The sequence below is a fragment of the Rosa chinensis genome, chromosome 1 (genome assembly GCF_002994745.2).
Source record: "Rosa chinensis cultivar Old Blush chromosome 1, RchiOBHm-V2, whole genome shotgun sequence".
Taxonomy (NCBI): domain Eukaryota; kingdom Viridiplantae; phylum Streptophyta; class Magnoliopsida; order Rosales; family Rosaceae; genus Rosa; species Rosa chinensis.
Window position 1 is genome coordinate 28,541,541 of NC_037088.1, and position 25,416 is coordinate 28,566,956.

General features: G+C 36.3%; 2 protein-coding genes across 2 annotated transcripts; both read left to right on the plus strand.

Annotated features, from left to right (window-relative positions):
• The first annotated feature begins 6,270 nt into the window (after positions 1–6,270).
• LOC112176919 (cyclic nucleotide-gated ion channel 1) lies at positions 6,271–9,732 on the plus strand. Its single transcript, XM_024315060.2, has 7 exons — positions 6,271–6,432; positions 6,807–7,440; positions 7,563–7,760; positions 7,970–8,277; positions 8,399–8,513; positions 8,716–8,964; positions 9,060–9,732. Exons 1-7 carry the CDS (start codon positions 6,392–6,394, stop codon positions 9,636–9,638), a joined length of 2,124 nt encoding a protein of 707 aa, XP_024170828.1. The 5' UTR covers positions 6,271–6,391; the 3' UTR covers positions 9,639–9,732.
• A 7,019-nt stretch (positions 9,733–16,751) lies between these two features.
• LOC112177964 (wall-associated receptor kinase 1) lies at positions 16,752–19,598 on the plus strand. The gene is made up of 3 exons (XM_024316197.2): positions 16,752–17,759; positions 17,873–18,052; positions 18,291–19,598. The coding sequence occupies exons 1-3, from the start codon at positions 16,805–16,807 to the stop codon at positions 19,517–19,519; spliced, it is 2,364 nt and encodes a 787-aa protein (XP_024171965.1). The 5' UTR covers positions 16,752–16,804; the 3' UTR covers positions 19,520–19,598.
• Positions 19,599–25,416: the final 5,818 nt, after the last annotated feature.

Consider the following 25,416-nt stretch of genomic DNA (forward strand, 5'->3'; position numbering starts at 1 on the left):
AATAAAAATGAAAACAAAAAAGCTACTGACATCAAATTGAAAAGCTACTAACATATGGATAGATTGCTATTATCATTGTGTTGAAAAACCACTATAACAGTTACAGAAAACCACTATAACATATATGCAAAGCTATTGAACCAATAATAAAAAGGCATTGACATAGATACTGATTGCAGAAAACCAGCTAATTATACATGTTGATAGTGTAACACAAATTGCAAACAAGAAATGATTGAGATACGAAATCACAACAAAAAGAAAATTGAATTTCATTCAAAATCATGCTTTCCAATTTGATAAGCTATTGACAAAACTTGAAATCAATCAAAAAGAAAACAAAAAATCTACTGCCATCATATTGAAAAAATACTAACAAAGGGATATAAAGCTACTATCACTGTGTTAAAAAGTCACTATAACACCTATAGAGAGCTATTGACTTGAAGTCAATCAAAATGAAAACAAAAAAGTTACTAACATCTAATTGAAAAGATACTAACTTAAGGATAAAAAGATATTATCACTATCTTGAAAAGCCACTATAACAATTATAAAAAGCTACCGACTTGAAATGAATCAAACTAAAAATAAAAAAGCTATTGACATCAGCTTGAAAAGATACTAACATAGAGATAGAAAGCTACTATCACTATGTTGAAAAACCAGCGATATAATTGGCACCACATCACATATCACAAAATCTGCCAAACAGAACTCCGGTTAGGCAATCAAAATCCGCAAATTCAAAAACAGTTAATTGTAGACGAGGTTTAGAAAATCATGACCGACCTGAAACAACTAAGAAAAATTTTAGAACCTATACATGACAACTGAGGACAAGCTAAACTAATCCAGGATAGAAGTAGGACAAGAAACTGAACGGAACAATTTACTCAGTGTACCATTAAAGGATTAGAGAAACAATCGAAACAACCTAGTGACAACATATCTACCAATATACCAACTCTTTTGAAAAAGTAAAAGCTGGATAGTTAGAGATTAGGACTAGCTACGAGCTTTGATTAATCCAAAATCACAAGCCATTTCTAATTGTAGGGTACTCTTTCACTTTTTATCTAAATTCAGCAAAAATATTTGATTTCGAGAATTAAAAACTGTATTGTGCTCTTTTCAAGAATTATCATAATTGCAAACTACAATTAAACGTTTGCAAACTATGGAACTCATCATAAACAGATGTTCGATCCAAATATACTATTGAAACCAAATTAGTCCAGAAATCCAATTACAGAAGTGGACCATTGGAACCCAAATGGACCATCATTAATAAAAATAGAGCATAAAACTTGAACTTCTGGCTATAAAGATAACAAACTTTGTTGGCTTTCCACAAAAGTGAGGTAAAATAGAATAATAAAAGAATCAATCTGACTGCAAACCAGACAAACATATATATTAACACAAATCTTGATACAATAGTAGTATTCTACTAACATACATGTAATATCATATAAGATAAGACAACAATCAATCAATAACAAATGGCAATAGCCAGAATGTCAATCTTCTCGCTTCCTTTGAACCTAACATGGAATGCATTGTAAGCTACAAGACCTCAAAATGCATTTTTCAATTTTGATACGATTCTAAGAACCTGTAGCATTGAATACTACTCATCATAAACAAATCCAAATATACTACAATCGATTACTTCATAGTTTTCACCAGGCAATTAAAATAGAGGTTTTCAAAATAATTTGCAGCTATGAATTCAAATTCAAACGAAATGGAAAATGTGAATTACTTGGGAGACGACGGAGCCAAGGCTTGGAGACGATGAATCCGAGGCTTGGAGACGACGAAGCCGAGGCAAGTCCAAAAGAAGCACGAGAACGCGAGGAGTCCAACTATTGACACAGGCATCAAACAATCAAAGCGGTAGAATCCTAACATGCATACTAAGAGTGCACTCAAAGCATATAAGCAAGCATTCATCAATGGAAAAGTAGTAAACTAAAGTCTCATCTTGGATTAAAAGAAAATAACATCAAATTAAGGTCAAATCAACTTGTAGTTCATGTCTAGGGGCTTCAAGCAGCCCCTAACTAATAAAAACTAGTTAAACATAGAAGAAATAAAACTAACTAAAGAAGGGGAGGAAGGGAGAGAGAGAGCGAGCTGCTGCAGATTGATCTCCTTTTATATGCTTAGAGGTTGCCTTCATCTTTCTTGTTGTGTAGGAAATCCAAAACCTAAAAGAATTAGGGTTCACGTGCTTAGGTGGAGTTTTCCTATTGGCTCTTGAACTTGATAACTTATTCCAACAATTCACATCATGCCATTTAGTCAGAATATGATGCACAGACTCGTCCTCGGGCTTTTTGGTGTGATTTGGGGTTCGAAACATAAATTCCCGTCCAATCTCAGATTCACGCGCAGCCTAACCTTCTTGTACTAAATCGGCCATAACTTCCTTTAGAAAAATGATATTGATGAGCCGTAAAAAGATCTGGAAACTAGACATCCAAGGTTTTCCATCAATATAAAGATCATCCTCTGGATCGTTGTGAGCTGGTCTCAGTAATCTATTGAAGTTGACTGATCTGCACAGGCAGATTTGCCGATTTTGCCTTTCAATCCCTCTTTTACTTCTTTTCTCCTTCTTTGCTCCAAGATACCTATAAAACAAATAAACAACGTAAATAATGAGAAAATACACTAAACTAACAAAGAAAGTATAGAGATTAACGTTATTAATATCGCATAATTAGGCTCCTATCACTACTTAACTTTTGTTGTGGAATATTGTCGACATATTTGTAGTTTGCAACCACAAGATCAGAGAAGATTAGACGGAAGATGAAAACGAAGAATTTAGAGGTTGATTTTTGCCTATCTAGAAAAGGACTGCCTAGCAATTTGAAGGTAGTGATAATGCAAATTTTTTTTTTTGGCTGAAACTAGGAGCTAAGAGAGGCAGGAAGCCCCTTAACTCCTAGAATTTATTGAAAGAAAATAAAATAATACAAGGGGAGGGGGACAGAAACCAAAACCAAAACTAGCTACTGCAAAAGAAATTGCGGTAGACCTAAATGGTCCATATTACAATGAGCATGAATAAAGGAGGGAGGCATATCCCACCACACCAAGCTAGTAGAAATTGAACCATAATTTGCCAAAACATCCGCTACCTGGTTACCTTCTCGAAAAATATGTGAAGAACAGAATTGCATTTGAGAAATACGGTGTAAACAGTTAGCCCACTCAATGCAATTCAAACAACAAAAACTTGAACAGAACAATGATGTTCAAGTTGAGAACACTCTCTGTTCTTCCTTCACTACATAGTAAATATATCTTGTGCTATCTTCATTTGGCTACACTCAAGAAAGTAAGCATTTCCTTCGTGAATTTAATAGTGAAAAGACTACAGGCCTAGCCATAGTCAAGTGGTTAACAACTAAAGTTCTTCTTGAACTTAGGTGCCAAACTGCCAATGCATCAAACTATGGGGGTACGTAGTCCTGGCTTCCTGAGGACAGTTGCATTATTCAAGAGGGACAGCGACTCCATAAGATGATTTTCATCACATATGGCACAGTACATACCTACAAGACCAATGGTAAAGGTGGAAAAATTGGTTCCAAGTTTCTTGAGAAAGGGGACTTCCATGGTTCAGAAGAGCTTCTCAATTGGGCATCAAAGTTTAGCTCTTCCAACGACTTACCAATCTCTACCAGAATGGTTAAGCCTGTCACGACAGTCAAAGCTTTTGAGCTGAGTGCGGACGACGTGAAGAGTATAGCCATTAACTACTGGTGGAATTTCACCAAGAACAAGGATCCCAAAGGATTTCGACTGGTCTGTGTTGGAGAAGTATGCAGTATCTTCCATAGAAAAAGAAATTCGTCGCCGCAGGCAAGCGAAAAAGAAGCGTACGATAAGTTCTCTCAATAATTTGGCTACTAGTCAAGGTAGTGCTAGCAATAAGTGGCGACGGCTCATCAGCAAGGTCATGAGGGATCAGATACGTACCTTCACCAGTTGGCGCTCTAGATGGCAAGTAACTAGCTAGCTAATTCTAGCCAAGAACAAAAATGTGTATATATACAGTTCAAGGTCAAGTGTATTTAACAAGTTCCTAATCAGAACAAAGTACCTCGATTTGGAGAGCTTTGATTTGGAGTAGTGCAAAAAGGCGAAAAGCAATAACACAAGGTCTCCAACCCTCCATTCTCCAAGTTACGATGGGTATTCTCTGCGGTTTGCACCAGCACCAACCAGGGAGGGGCAATTTGGTCAATTGAAATTCTGACTGAGTCGGGTATCTGAGACTGGGTCCGTGGATTTCAAGCAGCACAGGGTACTTAATTTCAGAGCCCAGATGTCGAGACAAGCAGCCCCAGTACCTATTTAACCCATGCACTGAGTGCACATTCACCTCCATGAGTTGCTTACAGTCTTAGCTCCTCTGACGGAAGCAAGACGACGGCATGATGAGTCATTACAACTCCTTACGATTAGGGTTTTAATTTACATAACATTATAGGTCAGCAAACACAAAAGTCTAAATTAGTTTGCGTTTATTTTGTATTGATCGACATGAGCCGGAGTGGAAATTAGAATAAGGTTTTGGGATAACTGATAAGGTATATGTATGCCTCCAGTTATTATATACCGAGTTAAAAATTGTATGACAGCTGTTGAGTTCTTGGAGTTCTATTTGACTTTAAATCCCAGAAAGAAATTAACAAAGACCAAATGTAAACGTAGTGTATGATTCTTTTTTATTTCATTAATATTTTTCTTTTATCAACTCACAACAGGGTTTTGGGATAAAGGTATATGTATGCCTCCAGCTATTATATACCGAGTTAAAAATTGTATGACAGCGATGGAGTCCTTGGAGTTGACTTTAAATCTCAGAATCAGAAAGAAATTAACAAAGACCAAATGTAACTGTAGTGATATGAAAGGAATCATTTCATTAATATTTTTCTTTTATCAACACACAACAGGGTATTAAACCATCACAAGCGACCATATTCAAACAAAAAAAAAAACGCAAATCTATCACAAGTGACATTAAGTCAACCAAATTCTAAATTAGAGGTTAATAAAATTATTTTCTAAAGGATGAAGTAACGTAATGGGCATATTCATGTATTTCTCATAAAGGGTTTAGGCATAGCGATGGTTAGCAATTAACTAAGGGAGGTGATATTCACATGCACCTTTTTGTGCGTTAATTATAATTTAAAAAGGAGTGTGATTATAGTTTTTAAATAAAGTGTGTTCAATATTTTAGAAGACAAAAAATGTGTAAATATCATCCCTCTCAACTAATAATGCATTAGATGCTTACGTACATCTGCATAATCGAGGCACGTAGATGTCATATAATCTCTTATAACCGTAATATATATATTTTTTATTTGTTAATCACACAGTGTCTTCAAAAGTTTCCTAGGCCCAGAGACTAATCTGTACTTGGGGGATCTTGTCAGAACGCTGCCTCCCCCCTGACCACTAAGAATATATTAGAATTTAATTCCAATAAGCGTCGGCGGGATTAGAACCCTGGTGTGGGGGTTCCACACCTAGAGGCTAGACTCTTACCAACTCGACCACCTGCGGTGGTTATAACCGTAATATATATACTACTATAGTGATCTATCCCCACGAGAAAAATCTTTCCTATAGAACCCTATATATCCTACACCCTTCATCGAGGGAATGAACAGTCAAGTAGATTAGTTGGGCACGAACTAATAATTATTCTATCTATTAGAAAAGACTCTTGACGTGTTCTTCCTTGAGAGATTCTTGCGTGGGGTAGCCGCACCACATGGCTGTGCGGCTGACCAATCAGTGTCCAAGTCTTTGGTATTTTGAGTATTTCACATTTAAAAATCAAGGATAGTTTCAAAATAAGGATAAAAATTTCTGAGATTTGATTGGACAGCCGCACTACCACTTGGTGCGGCTGCTCGTACCTAAGAATTTTTTGTTCTTCCTCCCTCACCACCGACACTTTAGAAAGCAAAATATTACAAAATATTAGTACCACGCATTCTAATTATTACAATATTACCCAAGTTGAGTTAAATTATTTTTTAAAGAATTAGGTAACTTATTGTTTCGTGAGATTCCATTGTAATTCTTACACTGCAAGTCTTTTTTAATATCTAATTAATTAGGTCATGATACTATTGAGCACTAAGCTAATGATGCGTGCATGTAAGTCTATAAATTTGAGTCTCTCAACAATGTTCTCCACCACGTTAATTAGTTTCTAGCACCACTAGCAAATTTCAGTAATTTGGTTTCGAATATTGGAATTGCTTCTCCATATATACTTTTTTCAATTTTCCAGGACCATCGATCTTTCAGAAAATTGTCTTGTATATCCAAAATATAAGGCATAATGATGCTCAACTCGCAGGAGGAAGACCATGTTGAACTGAGGTTAGTTCCTCTAATTCTAGTTTCTCCATATATGTTTGGGTCTCATTAATTTTAGTGATTTGATTAATTCATCGCATACTTATTTAGAAGCTGGTCACACGTATATACTGCAGCATTATATATATGAGTGTACATACTATCGATCTCCAGGCAGTTTTAGACTTTGGTGTGGTCTTCACTAGTAATATGAGAATTTTTAATTATTAATATCTCATGCATTTTCAAATTCTTTTAGACTGAAATTCATTGACAGAGTTGACCTAAAAAATTAGGGAATCAGAGACACATATCTAAAACTCTGTTCATGATGATGTCTCTAGTTCGTATCTCATTTCCCTAGCCTTTCGATCTGACTCATTTACTTTATCGATCAGCATAAACCCAGATTTCCCGCCAGATTACCACGGTTACCCAAGTTACTCAGGCCCCAAAAATGGCCGAATTGATGAAGGGAAATCGGAACCTTCGAGTATTGAGAGAGCACGCTCAGAATCTTCACCACTACTCGCCGCTATATGGGAAAAGCCGTCGACGGTTAAGGGAATCTTCGCAGATGTTTCAAAGTGGGATAAGATCTTTATAACTTCATGCATAATTGCAGTCTTGCTGGATCCATTGTTCTTTTACATTCCATATATCCATGAAGATAACAAGTGCCTTGGAAAAGACAAGACTTTGGGGATTGCAGCTATTCTTCTGCGCTCACTCACAGATATCACTTTCATAGTGAATATTACATATCAGATTCGTGAGTGGATTAAAACTGGTTCCATTAAAATCCAGAAAGCTGGTCCACCCTCCAAGGATGTAGAAGATCAGAGACCAACCATAGTCTCGGAAGATTCGATTGACAAAGGAGAGTGCACTCAATTTGCTGAGGAAGTCGTAGGGATATTTTGCCGAACAAAAAAGAAAACAGCTGGGGCAAAAAATAAGATAGCTCAGAAGTTGCCGTGGTTGACCCTCCCCGTGTTTATTGACATTCTTGCTGTTCTTCCCCTCCCACAAGTAAGAAAAGTGTAGATTAATTTGATTGATCTTTGGTCTAATACTATTAGTTAGCATTATTAATATTAGTCAGTTGATGAATGAATTTCTAACCCTTTATTGTTCTGTTTTTCTTTTTCCAGGTGTTTATAGTATATGTTTTCTTCGAAATCAGTGGCTCAGGATATTTGGATTATAGACATATGATGAACCTCTTTCTTCTTGGTCAATATGTGCCTAGGATTTTTCGAATTTATTTATCGTCTGCAGAATTTACAAAAACTAGTGGAATATGGGTTAAAGGTGCATTCAATTTTTTTCTCTACATCCTTGCGAGTCATGTAAGTTTCACATCTCAATTATCAATTCATGCATATAGTAATAATTAAACTAATTCTAAATGCTCAATATTCCTTAACAGTACAAATAATTTAATCTCGAAGTCATACTGTACCATCGACTGCCTAAGCTAGATATTAGGTCCTTATAATAGAGTGGACTTGCGGTGCAGTTTTAAAAAACCTAAGAAATTCATTTGAATGTTTCTCAGGTACTTGGAGCATTTTGGTATTTTTTTTCAATTCAACGAGAGACATCATGTTGGCACCGAGCTTGTAAAAAATATATGCATAATGACGAAGGATGTATGAGTAAGTTCTACTGCAAAGGGAATCAAGCTTCTCCGAATACAACTATCACATCATTCCTAGAGGAGCATTGTCCTCTAAGTGACAATATCACATCGGAACAATTTAATTTTGGAATATTTCTTGATGGTCTAAAAAATAATAATACGCAACACATAAATTTTGCACGAAAATTCTTCTTCTCCTTTTGGTGGGGCCTAAGAAACCTAAGGTGCGGATATATGCACTATTTATAGTTAAAGAAAATTCAAAACAATTCCTTTTTTCTCAATTACTATTTTGTTTATGGGTAATAATTAAGTTAATTACGTCATTATGGTCCGTCTTTGCAGTAATTTTGGCACAAATCTGACAGAAACAAGTACCTATGTGTGGGAAAACTTATTCGCCATTCTTATCTCCATCATTGGCTTGCTACTGTTTCTTTATCTCATTGGAAATGTGCAGGTTGGTCATGAATTTTGAGATCTAAATAATAAGGCTGTCAATTTGTTTAAATTTCCTTCAACTTCAGCATCCAAATATCATCATAAGGGCCATGGTTATCTTATGGTTTTTAATAAGAATAAGAAAGGCATATAATATAGCATATGTATGAATGTATGGAGACTGTCTAATTATATGATTTTGTTTTTATGTCGTGAAACAGACACTAATGCAGTTTGAAACTACAAAATGGGAGGAGATAAGACGGAAGATTGAAATGAAAAGGCTCGATCTAGAAGTGTGGATGCAAAGAAATAAAATCCCGAATGAGCTGAAGAAAAAGATCATTAAGAGCATAAAAAAGAAGTTGGAAGAAGACAAAGATGCCAATCTTGAAAATCTATTCAGTATTCTTCCATGGGATACCAGAAAAGATCTTAAGCGTTTTCTCTGCGTGAATGCGCTAAGAAATGTATGTTTCTCAACCACCTCACCATCCCTATCTTATATATATTGTGTATCAATACACAAGTTAATTGAGTTAATAAATAAACCCTATATATGTAGGAGCCGATGCTCAAAGATGCTAATCCAAAAGTGGTGAAAATGATCTGCGACTATCTGAAGCCGGTGATGTATGTGGAGAAGAGCAGTATCTTTCAAGCCGGAGAACCACTCGACATGATGCTTTTCATAACGCAAGGCACTGTTTGGACCTATTCGAGTAGTAGTACAAGTGATGATACTTCTCTAACAGGAAAACAAAATCTGGGTAGTGCTTCTCCAATAATGATCACCAAGTCACTCAAGGAAGGCAATTCTTATGGAGTTGAACAACTTCTACGTTGGGTAGCAGTACCCGACGAGCATTTCTCCAACCTTCCTCGCCTGAACGAGAATGTGAGATCTCATTCAAAAGTGGAAGGCTTTACACTCATGGCCAGCGACTTGAGAAAGGTAGCCATCAAATGCCAAGGCATTTGGAACTTCATCAATGCCCCCAATCCTCAAGAAAGAGAGGAGGTGGCACGTACTACGATAGCCGCAGCAGTCCGTCGTTTCCGAAATCAGCTACAAGCACCAAAGAAGTCCAGATCAAAGCCGTCGGCAGTTGGGGCTCAGAACTCGCCAATAAACATCGTTTAGCTTGTCTTTTCCTAGCTAGCTACATGATCCATTTTGCTTTTACAAGGCAACTAGCTAAGCCAATATTGATCTGGCATGGTCTTACATAGGGTGTGCATGCACTTGTGTTGTTTAAAATTTGTATATTACAATTAAGATTGATTAATTAATGTTCTACTTGGTTTGTCCTTATTGTATTTTTCTACTTCAATCACTATTGATTAATTCCAATGGCGGATCTAGGATTCGAAAATGGGGTGCGTTACATATTCAAGTGTTTTTTTTTGGGTGAAGCCCAAATTTTTTTTTCAGTACAACTATGTACAAATGTAAGAAGTATCGTGTTGTATTAATGTCGACGGATGCCGAGAGGCGAGAGTATTTGAAAGAGAACAAGCAGTGACAACTGATAGGTTATAGAAACCAATGAATTAAAAAGTGCGCCTCCTGAGGATCAAAAAGTTAAAATCTGGCCTGAAATTGAGTGTGTTTCAGTGGTTAGGCGGTGAGGCTGCTAAGGTGTCCTCCAAGGCGCTAAAGGCGTACGTGCAGAAAAAAAATGAAAAATGACGTCATTTTGAAACAGATTGGGTTTAAAGCCTTTCTAGGTCGCGACCTCAGAGTAATTGAGTGTTGGAGAGCCGATTTCAGCCTTCTCTGTTCCAAAAGGAAGCAAATTTGATCCCTATCACAAAGTTCAAGTTAAGAGTTCGATTTCTATTCGCAACAGTCAATTTGAGCTAGATTGGAGCTCGATTCGCAGCAAGCCATTTGAAGGTATTGGAGTTGGATTCGCAACAGGCCATTTGAAGGTGGGTTTGAGTTGTTCCTATCTAGACAATCATATATGTATCTGGGTCTGAGTAAATGTCTTACTTTTGGGCATCATTTGTTGATGGGTTGATTGCATAGTAAGGGACTTTTAAGTTGTATGAAGTTATGAACTATGTAATCTGGTGATTTAAGTTGTATGTAATCTGGTGCCTTTGTCAAATATAATATGCTGAAGCTTTGTCCAGCAACCCCATTAATTTAGTTGCAATAGTTTGTGGGTTACTGTCAATTTTGCAAATTTTGATCTTTTAGATATTCTTGTTTGTGGGTTACTGTCAATTTTGCAGATTTTGTATCCCATTGGAATTGATTTAGATTTTGTTGGATTTAGTTTGAGTTTTGAGTGAAGACTTCATCTTTTTTTATTGGGTGATTTGATATTGTCAAGCTGTCCAACCATGAAGGCTCAGGGAGTGGCTTGAAAATGGCCAAGTAGCTAGTATATGATTGTCTCTTGTGTTAATTGATATGCCGTCATTATAATAATTGTGTTAATTGAGTGATTGTCTCTTGTGTATGATACCAATTATATAATACCAGTAGAGTCCAGTACCATATTCCACAGTAATTGAGTGTTAATTGATATGCTGCCCGAAATAGTCATGTTTTGATTTTTGGCAGATTGCATGATTTTGTGTAATAGCAATCGTATATTATATGTAATTGATAGGATGCTATGTTATAGTACAGGTAACAATGAGTTCTAGTACTACTACCAGTGGGACAACAAAGAAAGATCATGCTTGGAAATGGACTAAACCAAAGTGCTATATATAAGAGTAATAATTACATCAATATAGGTCTTTTATACGTAAGGTTTACGCCTTACGCCTCAAGGCGAACGCCTTCTTGAGGTTCACAGAAAAACGCCTCAGCCTACACCTCAACGTTTTAAAACATTGATAGAAATGAGAGTGAGAAACCTGAGAGATGAAGAAAACGAGGGCTCAATTTCTAATGAGTAATGGAATGGACGAAGAGGAGACCGGAGACTGGTCCATAATTATTTTCAGGTGGGTTTCAACATCAAGATGACAATATTTTGATTATACTATATATAGAAACTTTTTTTCTTCAAAACTTTCGGGCGGGCTTGAGCCCTCCTCATCAACTATGTGGATCCGCCAGTGATTAATGCTCAGCATTCTTTTAAAGATTAGACAAATAGCTAACTAGCAAAAATTAAGGTTGCTTGCTATATAATTAATTAACTTGAAAATTTTATACATTTTCCGGTTGTTGATTTGTCAACTTCATCACATAGCTAGCAATAATCCCCAAACTCTCAACTAGTAGAAGATAACGTTGATAATACTCTGTAATTTGTATAGTCATCGAGAATCGTTCTCCATCCGTATTATTAACTTCATTTTCTATAAGAATATATATATATATATATATATATATATGATTAAATTCAGTTTACTCCCTTGAACTTTGGGCCTAAAATCAGATTGGTCATTCCTTTTTAAAATCAATTATGTTGGTCTTTATACTCTCAAATAACATCACCCGAGTTCAAAATTTGAACTTGACTCGAAATATGATGTCATGTGCTGAGTCGGAGCCGACATAGGGGCCCACTTTTTAGACTTTAAACCCTACAATGAGGGCAAAATAGACATTTCTATTTTTCGAATTTTTTTCTCTTTTTTTTTTTATTATTTTTTATAATTTCTCTGAGCCTAAAAAGAGTCTCAGCCTCACCTCCATCGCCAAATCTGCTAGCGCCACCGCCATGAATGTCACCGCCACCTCCTGCTTGGTCCCCACCTCTATTGCCACTTTGGTCGTCGCGCTCACTACAAACCTGCCTCTGAGACTAGGACCACCACTCCAGTCACCAAAACCAATCTGTACAAACAAAGAACGATCTGGGGAGAGTCCAACACTCTTCTGCCACCAACCATCATCATCATCATTGCTGACAGTGATACCGCCACCACCAACGACATCGCCCATCGTATGGAGGCCAACCTCTAGCACTAGCTGAAAACCTGAGAGCCCAATTCTCTGATCAGACCAACCCGAGTCTAAGGAATCTTACAGCCCCATGTCGACAATGTCACCATGCCCAAACACTGCATCGAAGAGGAGAGTGGACTCGGCGTCGTGGCTCTGCAGCGACGAGTTACCTCATGTTCGAAACAGGTGCGTGATTCCACTCCACTCGCTGAACCTAGGGTTTGATTGGGAGGAGGATTGGGCGGCGGAGTGGCAATTGGGGCTACAGAAGGTGTGGAGGGAGCAGGATTGGCAGAGACGGTTTGGGGTTTATGGTTTTGAAGCAGTGGTCACAATAAGGGGGAGGAGAGGAAGAGCGGAGTAGAGGACGAGAGGAGAGTCGCGGAGAACGATTTGGGTGCCTTTGAGCTCGACGGGGGAAGTGAGGGAGGAGGAGGAGGAGAGAGAGAGAGAGAGAGAGAGAGAGAGAGAGAGAGAGAGAGAGAGAGAGAGAGAGAGAGAGAGAGAGAGAGAGAGAGAGAGAGAGAGAGAGAGAGAGAGAGAGAGAGTGAAAAAAAAAATTGGAAATGTCTATTTTGCCCTCCTTATAGGGTTTAAAGTCTGAAAAGTGGGCCCCAATGTCAGCTCCAACTCAGCACATGACGTCATGTTTCGAGTCAAATTCAAATTTTGGACTCGGGTGATGTCATTTGAGAGTATAGGGATTACCGTAATTGATTTTCAGAAAGATGGACCAATTTGATTTTAAGCCCAAAGTTCAGGGGAGTAAATTGAATTTTATATATATATATATATATATATATATATATATATATATATAGGGGGCTCTTCCATTAAGGGATCCCTTTTTTGGTCTTCTATAGGGATAGAGCATTAGACCAACTTTTCGATCACATTTTGGCATCTCAACCGTTCAGATTTTAGGTCCTAATGTGTAGATCACTTCTGCAAATTTTCAACCAAATCGGTGATCATTAAGATATCAAACTATAATAAATCAATGAACGAACCAAATCTGTCAAACTTGAACCATTCATACTTATAATCTTAAGTCGCCGTTTTGAATGCCTTAACGATAATCAATTTGGCTGAAAATTTGCAGAAGTGATCTACACATTTTGACCTAAAATCTGAACGGTTAAGATATTAAAATATGATCGAAAAGTTGGTCTAATGCCCTATCCCTAGAAAAGACGAAAAAAATGGATCCCTCACTAAAAGGGCCCTATATATATATAAGAGTAATGCTAAATTCTGCATATGCTAAACCAACATCAACATCAAATTACTGTTATGGTTATTATTATTATCAACAGTGGGTTGACCTGAAAGGATGTACATGTTATCCTGATCAAGGATTGAAATATCTGCGATATTTTTGATATATTCCCTGATATTTTCCTTTTTAGATGGGCCGATATATCTTAGGGGGTTAATATAATAACATCTCATCTTCTATTGTTTCTCCCTCAATTTCCCTGACATCGTCAAATATCTCCGATATATTAGATATTTGGGATATATCCCCGATAAAATGAAGAATTTTGGGATATTTCCCCGATAAAATGAAGAAATATATGTAAAATCTTATTAAAAATTTTTTTATAGAAAAGACTCAGTAATTCTCTAAATGCAAATCTGTATGGAGAGATCTCTTCAAGGGAAACTGGGTGAGGAGAAATCCCCTCGAGATGAATCCAAGTGAGAAGATATTCTGTGTATAAGGGAAAGGTGCTATTCTGTGTAAGAAGTAATTCTCTAAATGCAATTCTATGTGAGAAGATATCTCCTCAAAGTGAACATGGGTGAGGAGAAATCTCCTCAAAGCGAATTTGGATGAGGAGTATTCCCATCAGGGAAAATCCGAGTGAGGAGTGGAATTCAAGTGAGGAGAAATTCCTTGAAGACGAATCTGAACAAGGAGAACTCATGACAAAGCAATTTCAAAAGTAATTCATTCACTTCATCTTTCTCAATTATATGAGATTGACTTCAATTATATTAAAGTTTCAGACAAAGAGAATAAATTATTGGGTTATTATCTCTTTATAGGGAAAACAATCAGCAGCTCTAAAGAGATCTATAACTATCATGTTCATCACTAAAATTTGTACAATATGAGTCATATATCTTAGTCTGATTATTTCACTTTGGTAGACCAGCGAGCAGTTTTTCAACCACATTGAATTTCTTTTTGGATGTAGAAAATGTTGACATTCATATGTATTTATATGTAATTTCAATAAATTGACTCTTTCAAAAACAATATATTTTCTCCTATATCCATGATATTTTCGATAACTTTCTTTTTCAAGATTTCAATAGATATGTAAATACAGATATTTTAATTATTGATCATGACTTAACAGGGTCTAAACTAGAAAGAGACGATGAGTGCGAATGCAAGACAGCTAGATGTATGGACCGATCGACTTTAACCCCCAGAATGTAAAACAAGGACTAGACTTTTAACGTTTTCTATCTTCAATTATTGTTGATTAATTTCTGAGTTTGGTGCTTTCAACAATTTTTAGTCAATGATCGAGCAACGAACTGCAAAGAATATTGAACATACGTACTCCACACCTTAGTTTGATATGAAAAATTCCACCAAGGCACCCAGGCATAGCAAGAAGTTAAAGAAGTGGTTGTTGTAATGTTTTTGGAGTTCTTTTATTATTATTATTATTATTATTTTGTCAGAGGTCGTTGCTCAAGTTTGAAAAAAGTTTGTAGTAAGTCAAGTAACATATTGCAGATTCATATTGACAGTAAACCATACTTTATCGTGTTCATCTTTCTAAGCAAGAGTAATTGATCATATATTATAGATATGGTAATAAGTTGAGTTTGGACGTCCGTCTCATGTCAATAGTATTTCTCGTACGTAGGTCTTTAATTAATACCAATCACTGATACAATTCATGTACAAATTCCGTAGATTTCACATTTTCATCTATTAATTGAGTATCCATATTTTTATTTTTATTTTTTGTGTTCAATATATAGAGAATGTTAATCAACACCTTCATCGTTCGCTCGTTTGGCTTACTTTAGATAGATTTATCCTTTATTAGTTATGCGAAAGTTTTCATTACATGTACAAATGCTTAGTTCGTCTACAATGCAGATAGAGTATTAACTTTAATTACTAAGTTGTTATATGCATGTATATATTCATATTTCTGTTGAACGGGTCAGGTACGTGTGAGTGTATGTATCTATTCCTCGTCACCGAATATGTGCACATATCTCAATGGAGAGACATAATTTGAGTAGAGGTCATCAATCTTGAGTTGTGACATCAATTTTATTCGTCACCAAAATCAATTTTATTCGTCACCAAAAATAAATATATAATCTCCATGAACACAAAACTAGTAAACTGACAACTTGACTTATTATATAATTTAGATTCCAATGTTTAGGAGTCATATATAATTTATTTATTTAATAAAATCTCGACAAAACGAGAATAATTTATTGAATGAAAAAATAATATGAGTATATCAAAACAAACAAGAGAAAGACAATAACCTTATTCCTCCTAGAATTGAAGAGGCATGCCTCTTCAAGATTATAAGCCGAAAATTAGGAAAACTTAATTAAACGGTAATTAAGTACTATTAACAAACTCATTCCTCATGCATCATGTTAGAATGTGAGGTATATCCCACAATGAATAATTGGTACTTTGCAATAGTGTTCATTAGGATTTCGGCCACCCCGGTCAACTAAATTTGCTAATTTATTTTTGTTGTAAAGCTCAAATAATCTTATCATAGTATTATAACGGGTTTGTTCACTTATAAATATCTCACAACTTAAAAAAAAAATTAAAAAAAATTGAAGAGCACTTGTGTGCTAAGAAAGACCTTAGTTATCTATCCAAAAAAAGAAAGACCTTAGTTAAAAACTAGAAGTGGCAAGAGTGATCATCTCATCATCACATGGCCTTTGTTTGACTTTCCGGGCATTTACAAACAAAACTAAAGAAAAAAGAAATACTTGGCAATTGGGCTAATTGACTATGCATTTGCAAACAAAAGCTAAAGAAAAATGAAAGACTTTGCAACTGGGCTAATTGACTATTAGCAATTAAGCTTATCGAGTAACAATTGGTGTATTGCCAATTATATAACATCACAATGATCACATGCATGAAAAAATAAAGACCGACCTCAATCTGGACATGGACATTACAACTGGAAGAGACAGAGAAGAAGAGAAATGAGGATGACATTTCCCCTAATCAAATGGCCTGGCATGGCCCAGCCCGGCTATAAAACACCATTCAAGCTAAGCTTAGCTTCTCACAACTTCAACACACACAATAAAATTTGTAGCAGTACTATTCCCCCTCTTATTACGTAGTAGTTAGTGGTGCCATGGTCTGCTTACATGGGAGAATGCTTCTTTTGCAACTCTCTTTGGCCGCAGTGCTATTAGCCTATGCAGCAACGACAATGCTAGCAGCTGCTCAAGCCCCGCCTGAATGCAATGAAAGCTGTGGTGGTGTCTCAATTCCATATCCGTTTGGTTTGAGTGATGGTTGTTACCTATATGTGCCGGGACAAGTTGCTCAGCCATTCAAGATCACTTGCGACAACAGCACCTCGCAACCATCCCTAAAGTTCTTGGATAGCTATTACTTTCCCACAAACATTACCAACATTTCTGTGGGTGAAAGTGAGCTGCAAGTAATGGTGACGACGTCCCGAAACTGTTATTCCAACAATTCATACAACTCCTCCTTGTACAGAGACAGTGTGCTCGATCTGCCCCCTTCTTTCACCATCTCCGACAAAAACAAGGTTTTTTCCGTTGGGTGCAACAAAGTATCGATGTTCAAAGGTTTTCTTCTTAAAGTCACAGATCCAGAGCAACCCTTTGCAGTAGGGTTCAGCGGTGTAAGCTTGTGTCAAGATGAATTTGGCAAAAGATTCCCCGAGACTTGCACCGGATTTGGGTGCTCCGGAAATCCTATCCCTAGTGGACTGCAAAATATTACGGTGGCTGTGTGGACAGTTGGTAACGGCCTCGGAGCAACGGACCAGTGGGGCCTGAGCTACCCTTGCAGCTACGGCTTTGTTGTGGATGAGCGCAACTTCACATTCGCCGGCAATCAAAGTTTCAATGAACTGAACGGCAATAGACAAGAGCTTCCGGTGCTTGCAAATTGGGCGATTGGGAATGACAACTGCGAAGCAGCAAAGAAGAACAATGAGACTGCTTTTGCATGCAAGGGTGTGAATTCGAAGTGTGTCGACCGCGCTGGTGGTTACTTTTGCCAGTGTGAGACAGGTTACGCAGGGAACCCGTACCTCCTCAATGATTGCCTAGGTAAGACACATATCCTCTTTCAAATTAATTTGTGTGATATATATAAAATTAATATTTAACTGATTAGTCGATTTGCGTTTTATATAGCTTATATGTATTTTTTTTGTTTCCAGATATCAATGAGTGCAAGAATTTAACCCTCTGTAGTGATCATGCAACTTGCATAAACTCAATTGGAAGTTACACTTGTAAATGTGACAAGGGCTATAGAAACGATGACAACGACAGGAATAGTTGTGTCCAAATCAAGGAAACATCCAGCAAAAATGACAAAGAAATGCAAATTTCACTGGGTATGCACTAGCTAATAACAATTTTGTGTGTGTGTGTATATTAACATGCATCCTACATACCAAAAAAAAAAAAAGAGAACATGCATCCTATTCCTATAAACAAGCACTTCCAAGTTCCGAGTTCCGGCCGGACAGTGAGTGAACTTTGGGGTTAATCTCCATCTTAGAATCCCTGGTGATTTAATAGTCAAGTTGTAGGAATAGATTTGAGTTGTACTGATCTTTTGAATTTGTCCAGGTGTCTGTTTGAGCTTCCTAGTCATGTTGATTATAACATTTTGGATATACTGCGGAATGAAAAGAAGAAAGTTCAAGCAACTCAAGGAGAAGTACTTCAAAGACAATGGTGGCTTCTTGCTACAACAAAAATTGGAGAATTTTGAAGGACCTCAAGCAGCCAAAATATTTACAAGAGAAGAGCTTAAGAAGGCCACAAACAACTTTGATGACAGCAGAAAAATTGGTGAAGGAGGGTACGGATTTGTTTACAGAGGAACATTGCCAGATAAAAAGGAGGTTGCCATAAAAGTGTCAAAAAGTAATGCCCCAATGACCCAAAGTAATCAATTCATTAATGAGGTAATTGTTCTTTCTCAAATCAACCATAGAAATGTCGTGAGGCTCCTAGGTTGTTGTTTGGAAACCCAAACACCTTTACTGGTTTACGAGTTTATTAGCAATGGCACTCTTTATGAGCACATTCATAAAAAGAATGGCAAGGGACCGCTTTCTTTCGGGTTACGAATGAAGATCGCAGCAGAAACAGCAGGATCCCTAGCATACTTGCACTACTCTACTTCAATGCAAATTGTGCACCGAGATGTGAAAGCAACGAATATACTACTGGATGACAATTTCACAGCCAAAGTGTCAGATTTTGGAGCTTCGAAATTGGTTCCTGAAGATCAAAATCAGCTGTCCACTTTAGTGCAAGGTACGCTTGGGTACCTAGACCCTGAATATCTCCAGTCAAACACACTGACAGAGAAGAGTGATGTCTATAGTTTCGGTGTTGTCCTTGTGGAGCTAATAACGAGTCAAGTGGCAATTTCTTACAAGAAGCCTGAGGCAGAGAGAAACCTAGCGAACTTTTTTGTAACGTCGGTGGAAGAGAATCGCTTGGATCAGATTCTTGATCTTGAAATAATCAAAGAGGGAAGCTTTGAAATAGCTGAACAAGTTGCCCATCTCGCCAAAAGATGTTTAAGTTTGAAAGGAGGGGATAGGCCTACGATGAAAGAAGTAGCTATGGAGCTAGAGGGAATACTGCAAGTTATGGCAAAGCATCCAGAGGGAAAGCCTGATGCCTCTCCGAAAGAGACCGACTACTTGCTTGCGATGTCACCTGCAAATGCTTACGTTGTTGATGTTAGAGGTGATGAAGGTGAAGTTATAACCAGTATTGACTACGACCAGAGCATGCAGATTCAAGCCCAGATAATGAAGCCTGATGATGGTGGGCGATAGTTGATTAATATTAGCTAGCTTCTCCTTTCATAGCTAGTGCTGTATTGTATTGTTCTTAATTTGGTTTGGATTTGCTTTACATCATTTGAGTTAAGTAGTGCATCCTAAAATAAAAGTATGTTATCATACTGCAGGTAATGGGAAAGAATTTAATTAAATTAAGAAAAATATTGGTTAAAGAATCTGTAAGATATATCTTTTAAATTAATACATAATTAATAGCTAATATTTTTTTGTCACCTAATTAAATTCATTAATATAATTGATTCACACCCTAACATCTAAAAGGAAATGTAAAAGGGTAAAATTGGTGTTGCAATAGTATGATATGGCAAAATATATTATGTGGAATTGAAAATAAAAATTGTACTTACTTACATGACATGACACCTAGGATTTGAGGCCATAAATCTTAGGCCTCATTGAGGCCCCATATCATTGCCCGCAATTTAATTTAGTTGTGTGAAATATTTTCTTTTATGAAATGAAGCTAGCCAGCTAGGTAACTTGTAAGTTATTTTGTTTACTTATATATCTCTTTTTTTTTTCTTTAACAATGGTTTTTGTTGGTCCTTCATCTTCTCAAGTCAATAGCATGAAAAAAATATATATAAAAAAATCTTGGTTGGAAATTTGGCATGCTAACCATGGATTCAAATTTTGATTTCAGTTTCAATTTCGATACTTCAAATTTAAGGAAATTTCAGAGAACGTTTCGATTTCGGTGAAAATTTTTGTTAAAAATAAAGAAATCGTATTAATTGCATTTATAAAATTATATTTTTGAAATAAAATTTTACATAAACTAAATTTTTGAAAGAAAGTTTTTTCAAATTTAAGGAAATTTTAAAAAAGTTTCTATTTCGCTTAAAATTTCTGTTAAAAATGAAGAAATTATATAAATTGCATTTATAAAATTATATTTTTGAAAGAAACTTTTACATAGACTAGACTAACTTATCATCAACTTATTTATCATTTAACGTCTCTAAAATTGTACATATATAATACAATTATGTTATTTAACATGGTTTTATGGCTGTAACCTGGTGGGATGCTTGGTTATCACGCATTTTTCACTAATAATTAGAAAAATACTATCAGAAAGTAGGAACGTAATACCAAAACCCCGTGAATGAAAATGAATAAATACAACAAAAGCAACATAAAAAATCACTATAAAGCACTAATAATAAGAGCTATTTTTTTTTTTTTTTTTGAAAGTGGATTTCATTAAATCAACTAACGAGTACACTCGTTGAGAATGGCATCCCTTATAAATTCGGGAGCAGTACCAAACCATGTTTGGCTAACATTTGTATTTAGAGCTATACTAGCAAGTGAATGTGCTATTCTATTAATAAGAGCTATTATGATGTGGTTTGATCTAGTTGGTAGGACTACTTTCATTTAATACCATATAATACTACTCCCAAGTAATTAGATTTTAATATCGATGTTTTTAGGAGTATTAAAACCTTGATTGCAGATGAAATCAAAAGACAACATTTTCTCTATGAAGTAAAACTTAATGTTACTTCATAAATTTTCCATGCTCGCTTCAAACCACTCATGCTTTACCATTGACAATATCTATCAGATGCAATCAAATGGAGCTCTCTTGATGAACATGCCAATACTCATAGCAAGACAAGCTTGTTGCTTATTGTATTGACTATGAGATTTCAATCCATGAATTTCTGTAACAGGAATCATGAAAGCTGTCAAAATCAAATTTATTCACTCATTATTCAAGCTTCAATATTGAGTGAACAAATTAAGAGTCCTATTACTCAAAAAGCTATCTCACCTTGAGGCTTCAACAAAACCAACACAAACAACCTCATCACTAGTTGATGCATTTCTTCCAGATCTGATAAGGTTTGAACCTTCTGCCTGTGAATTAGGCCATGATCCTAGCGGCTAACTTCTTCCTTACTGAACATATGTCACGCTAATCTTGACTACCATTTTTGGGAGCAACATATAAACACCCTGCAAGTATCACAACCATTAGCACCACAAAACTATCCTACCTTTGTTTAGCCACTTTTCAAGCATTTTGGACCTATTTACCAGATTTTTCATAAAACTTACCAACAACATGAAAGACAAAATATCAGTCTTTATTTGTGCTAATACAGGGCCTAAATCAAGCTCAGTATACTAAATCTCAAAGCTATCCTTTTTTGCAAAAGAAATTTCAAGCTTCATGCAAGAATACTTGGGGGCTTTGCTTAATGAATTTCAAAAACATGCTATGATTTAACCACGACTCCCTCCTTTTCATAGCAGTGCTCTATGCTTAAAAAAAAAAAAAATCATGCTCTTATTCCATGGCAGGATGACAATTTTCTTCAAACTATCTATGTTTTTGCTGTCACAACACCACCAGATATAGTCAAGCAAAACAACAACAAACTTCAAAGTGATGCAAACAAGCTTATGGCTGTAAGCACAAGCCCTTCACACTTCTCAAGTGATATTCATTGCCGGAAAACATGCAAAGCAAAGTCAAATCTTGTTCTTCTAATCAAGCTACTGCACTTGGAGGCTGATGAGTTAGTTTATGTTAATTACCTTCAACAGCAGCTCATCCTTCCTAAACTTTTGAGCCTCATATTCATGCATCAAGCTAATCCCATCTGAAAGCAAAAAATATTCAAATTAGGCAAAATCATTCCCTTTTTAAACCAGCTCTAAATTATATCGATGAAAATCAACATCCAAATCCCTCCAACACCTTAAGCATATCCGTTCTCAACAATCATACCATTTCAATCTATTGCATCATTCAAGAGCACCCTTCCAGATCTATATACCAAAGCCAACCAGCAACAAGCAATTTTGAAGAAAAGAACTATTAGATTACTGACGGATCTCAAGCATATTCATATCAGGCACACACATGCAAAATTTACAATCTTAATTTGAAAATAAGTCTCTCAAGCGTACAGAAGAATCAAGCTCAACATTCACTCTGTTGAAGAAAAAAAATGGAAGATCATAAGTCTGTTTCCTCGCATCAGTAAAGCAAAATGGACTGAGCATCATGCAACTCAAGCAATGTCCCAAGCAATTTAAGCATTTCAAGCTGCTTAGATGCGTAGACAATTTAAAATAAAAAGAAAAGTTCACTGCTGAAACAAAGCCAAGACTATAACATTCCCCATTCATGATCCAGTCCCTAGTAAATCATGCAAGTCACAATGCACCACCATGCTAAAAGGAGCTCGAAAATAAAAACAAGCCATTATGTAACTCAAATATTCTAAGCTGTATATCATGGTATTCACTTCCTTGCAAGCCTGAAGATCTGAGATCAACAGCTGGACCTATTTTACTGCTGGGAATAAAGATGACGTTCAAATACATCTACGAAGAAACTGAACTTTTAGCATGCTAATCATATCTGACCATAGAAGAAAAACAATTCAATTCAAAGAATTTGAGCAAGCAAAGTATTATTCAAACTCAAAGATCAACAAGCACTTATTCAAGATTCAAGCTTCCATGCACTACTGATTTCAGATGATCAAGCATACATGCATACTCTCAAAACCAAACTTTGCACCATAATACTTTCAATATCTGACTCTATCCCCCCTTTACTAAAAATGCCATCCATTCTTATAATCGGACATCTAATGTCATTCCCCTTCATTTTTGTTAGATGAAGAAAATAAACACTTCTAACCAGTTTTCATTACCCGTTGTCTTTATTCCCTCTAGCCAAAATAGCTCATCATTGTAATCAATCGAGCACACATACATTCATTAAAACTTGTACTAAAGCAATTCCAGCAGAAGTTCATGCAGCAATTGCAATTCCTACTAAATCCTAATTCAACAATTTCAATCCATGCCAAGCCAGTGATTAGTCAACAAGTAATCAATCGACATGAGAGTATAGTCGGAACATGCTAGCTATATCAAATTAGACCCGAGCTTAAATCTCTACTATGTAACTCAAGCATGAATCAAGACCTGCGAGCAAACATGACAGCCTTTACGCATGCATGTCTGTGGTATTGTGTCATTGCCGTGTTACATGCAAAAGATTGGTTTTGCTTGAAGTAAGGTATACTTGGGGGGCTTGGTGAAAAATGATTCATGATGAAAAGCACAAGCCTATAATCTATTGATTCATTGGAAAATACAAACTAGAATTTAAGGCTTCCAAGCACGCTACTGCTGGATCAGTTCTAATCACATTCTGCCCATTCAAGGCATCATGACTGTGAAAATAAAAAAAATAAAAAAACAGAAAAAGAGTCAAAGTTCTTATGATGTTCGAATAATCAAAAATCTATCTACATAATACCAAGTTCATGCTCATGCCATTCATACATCATGCCAAGCACATGCTCATGCCAAGCTCATGCTCAAGCCAAGCGGATCCATGGCCAAGAGTAACAAGCCATACCTAAAGAAGCTTACGCCAAGCAAAAAATATTCTTAAGTATATAATCATACAAACACCAATCATGCCAAGCTTCTCTCTAAGGTCGTGCATCCATTAAAGAACTAACAAGAAGCATAAAAATGCAAGTCACTCCAAGCTCTTATCTTGCAAGATCGTATATGCATCGAAAACCAAATGAGAGTCACACCAAGCCAATAAATCCAAGCTCATGCTTGCTAAAGCTAATGCACTCTCATTCGGCCATTGAAGAAACTTGAGGAAGTCACAAGCTCATACCACCAAAGCACATGTCTAAGACATGCCCAAGCGTAACGGTCACTAATTGAATCAATTCAAACAAAAACAAGCAAGTAGACATCACACGAACTCATTCCCTTACCAAGCCAAATTCTTTACAGATCAACAAATTAATCAAGACATATATACCTGGAGAGTCAAGCAAGACAATACGAAAAACTAAATTGCCAAACGCCGCTATAAAAGCAACACCAGCCTCTGCCATGCCATATAATCAATAGTCTTTTCCAAACCATTTTGTGATAATCTTACTTCGTCAAACCAACATTCTAACCTATTTTTAACCTTATTCAAACCAAATTTTTTCTAAACAATCTCTTGCTGTTGTGACAACCTCTTATCATGCTAGGACCAAATCTCGATTCTTCTTAAAATGACCTGACCAAATTTCAATAACCAAAAGCACCTTCCTATCAAGCAACAAATACTTCTAAGCCTTTAAACAGCCATCATGCCAAGCTAGTACCTAGAACACCACATATGCCAATCGGATCACAACCAAGACAACCATGCCGAGCATACAAACTACTCTCTCTCAAACTAGTGCTTCCATTAAGTAACTATGAGAGAACCATGCAAAACAATTGAACTCATTCTTTTCAATGCCAACGTGCCAGCTCAAGCCATCAAAAGCTCATGCCTAGAATATGCCCAAACATGACTCACGAGTTCAATTGAAACATAAACAAAGCTAAAGCAAAGATATTTTTTGTTTTCAATATCAAAGCTAATCAAGCAAGACCAAGCCATGCAAACCAAAGGAAATCCAAGCCAAGCAAATTATTGATATAAGTATCAGTAACATGTTCAGGCCAAGCTAAGAAACTAAAATTTACATATAACAAGCCAAGCCAAGCAATGCCATGCTATATCATTCATTTTCACAATTATAGCACTAAAATAGAAAAGGCTCACAAATGGATACCAAAAAAAAGGGCTCACAAAGGCAGGTTACATCACAATCCTAGCAACAAAACAAAGTATGTTATGTGATAACTGCAACAATTAAAACAAGCCACAGAAAAACATGCCATGCAAATTCATGCTATATCACTGTTAACTTCAATTCTTGACAAGCAATATCCATATTCATATACTATCAATCAATCGCTGTGATTATTGAGCAAATTCAAATCCCAGCAGCAAGCATAAAGAGTTCACCACCAGAGAAAAG

What these genes read in the sequence shown, in the direction of transcription:
- LOC112176919 (XM_024315060.2), top strand. Translation starts at nt 6,392, where the DNA reads ATGATGCTCAACTCGCAGGAGGAAGACCATGTTGAACTGAG. An exon ending in TGGGGCCTAAGAAACCTAAG is followed by an intron (nt 8,278 to 8,398) that starts GTGCGGATATAT and finishes CCGTCTTTGCAG; the next exon opens with TAATTTTGGCACAAATCTGA. An exon ending in ATCTCATTGGAAATGTGCAG is followed by an intron (nt 8,514 to 8,715) that starts GTTGGTCATGAA and finishes GTCGTGAAACAG; the next exon opens with ACACTAATGCAGTTTGAAAC.
- LOC112177964 (XM_024316197.2), top strand. Translation starts at nt 16,805, where the DNA reads ATGGTCTGCTTACATGGGAGAATGCTTCTTTTGCAACTCTCTTTGGCC. An exon ending in CCTCCTCAATGATTGCCTAG is followed by an intron (nt 17,760 to 17,872) that starts GTAAGACACATA and finishes TTTTGTTTCCAG; the next exon opens with ATATCAATGAGTGCAAGAAT. An exon ending in AGAAATGCAAATTTCACTGG is followed by an intron (nt 18,053 to 18,290) that starts GTATGCACTAGC and finishes GAATTTGTCCAG; the next exon opens with GTGTCTGTTTGAGCTTCCTA.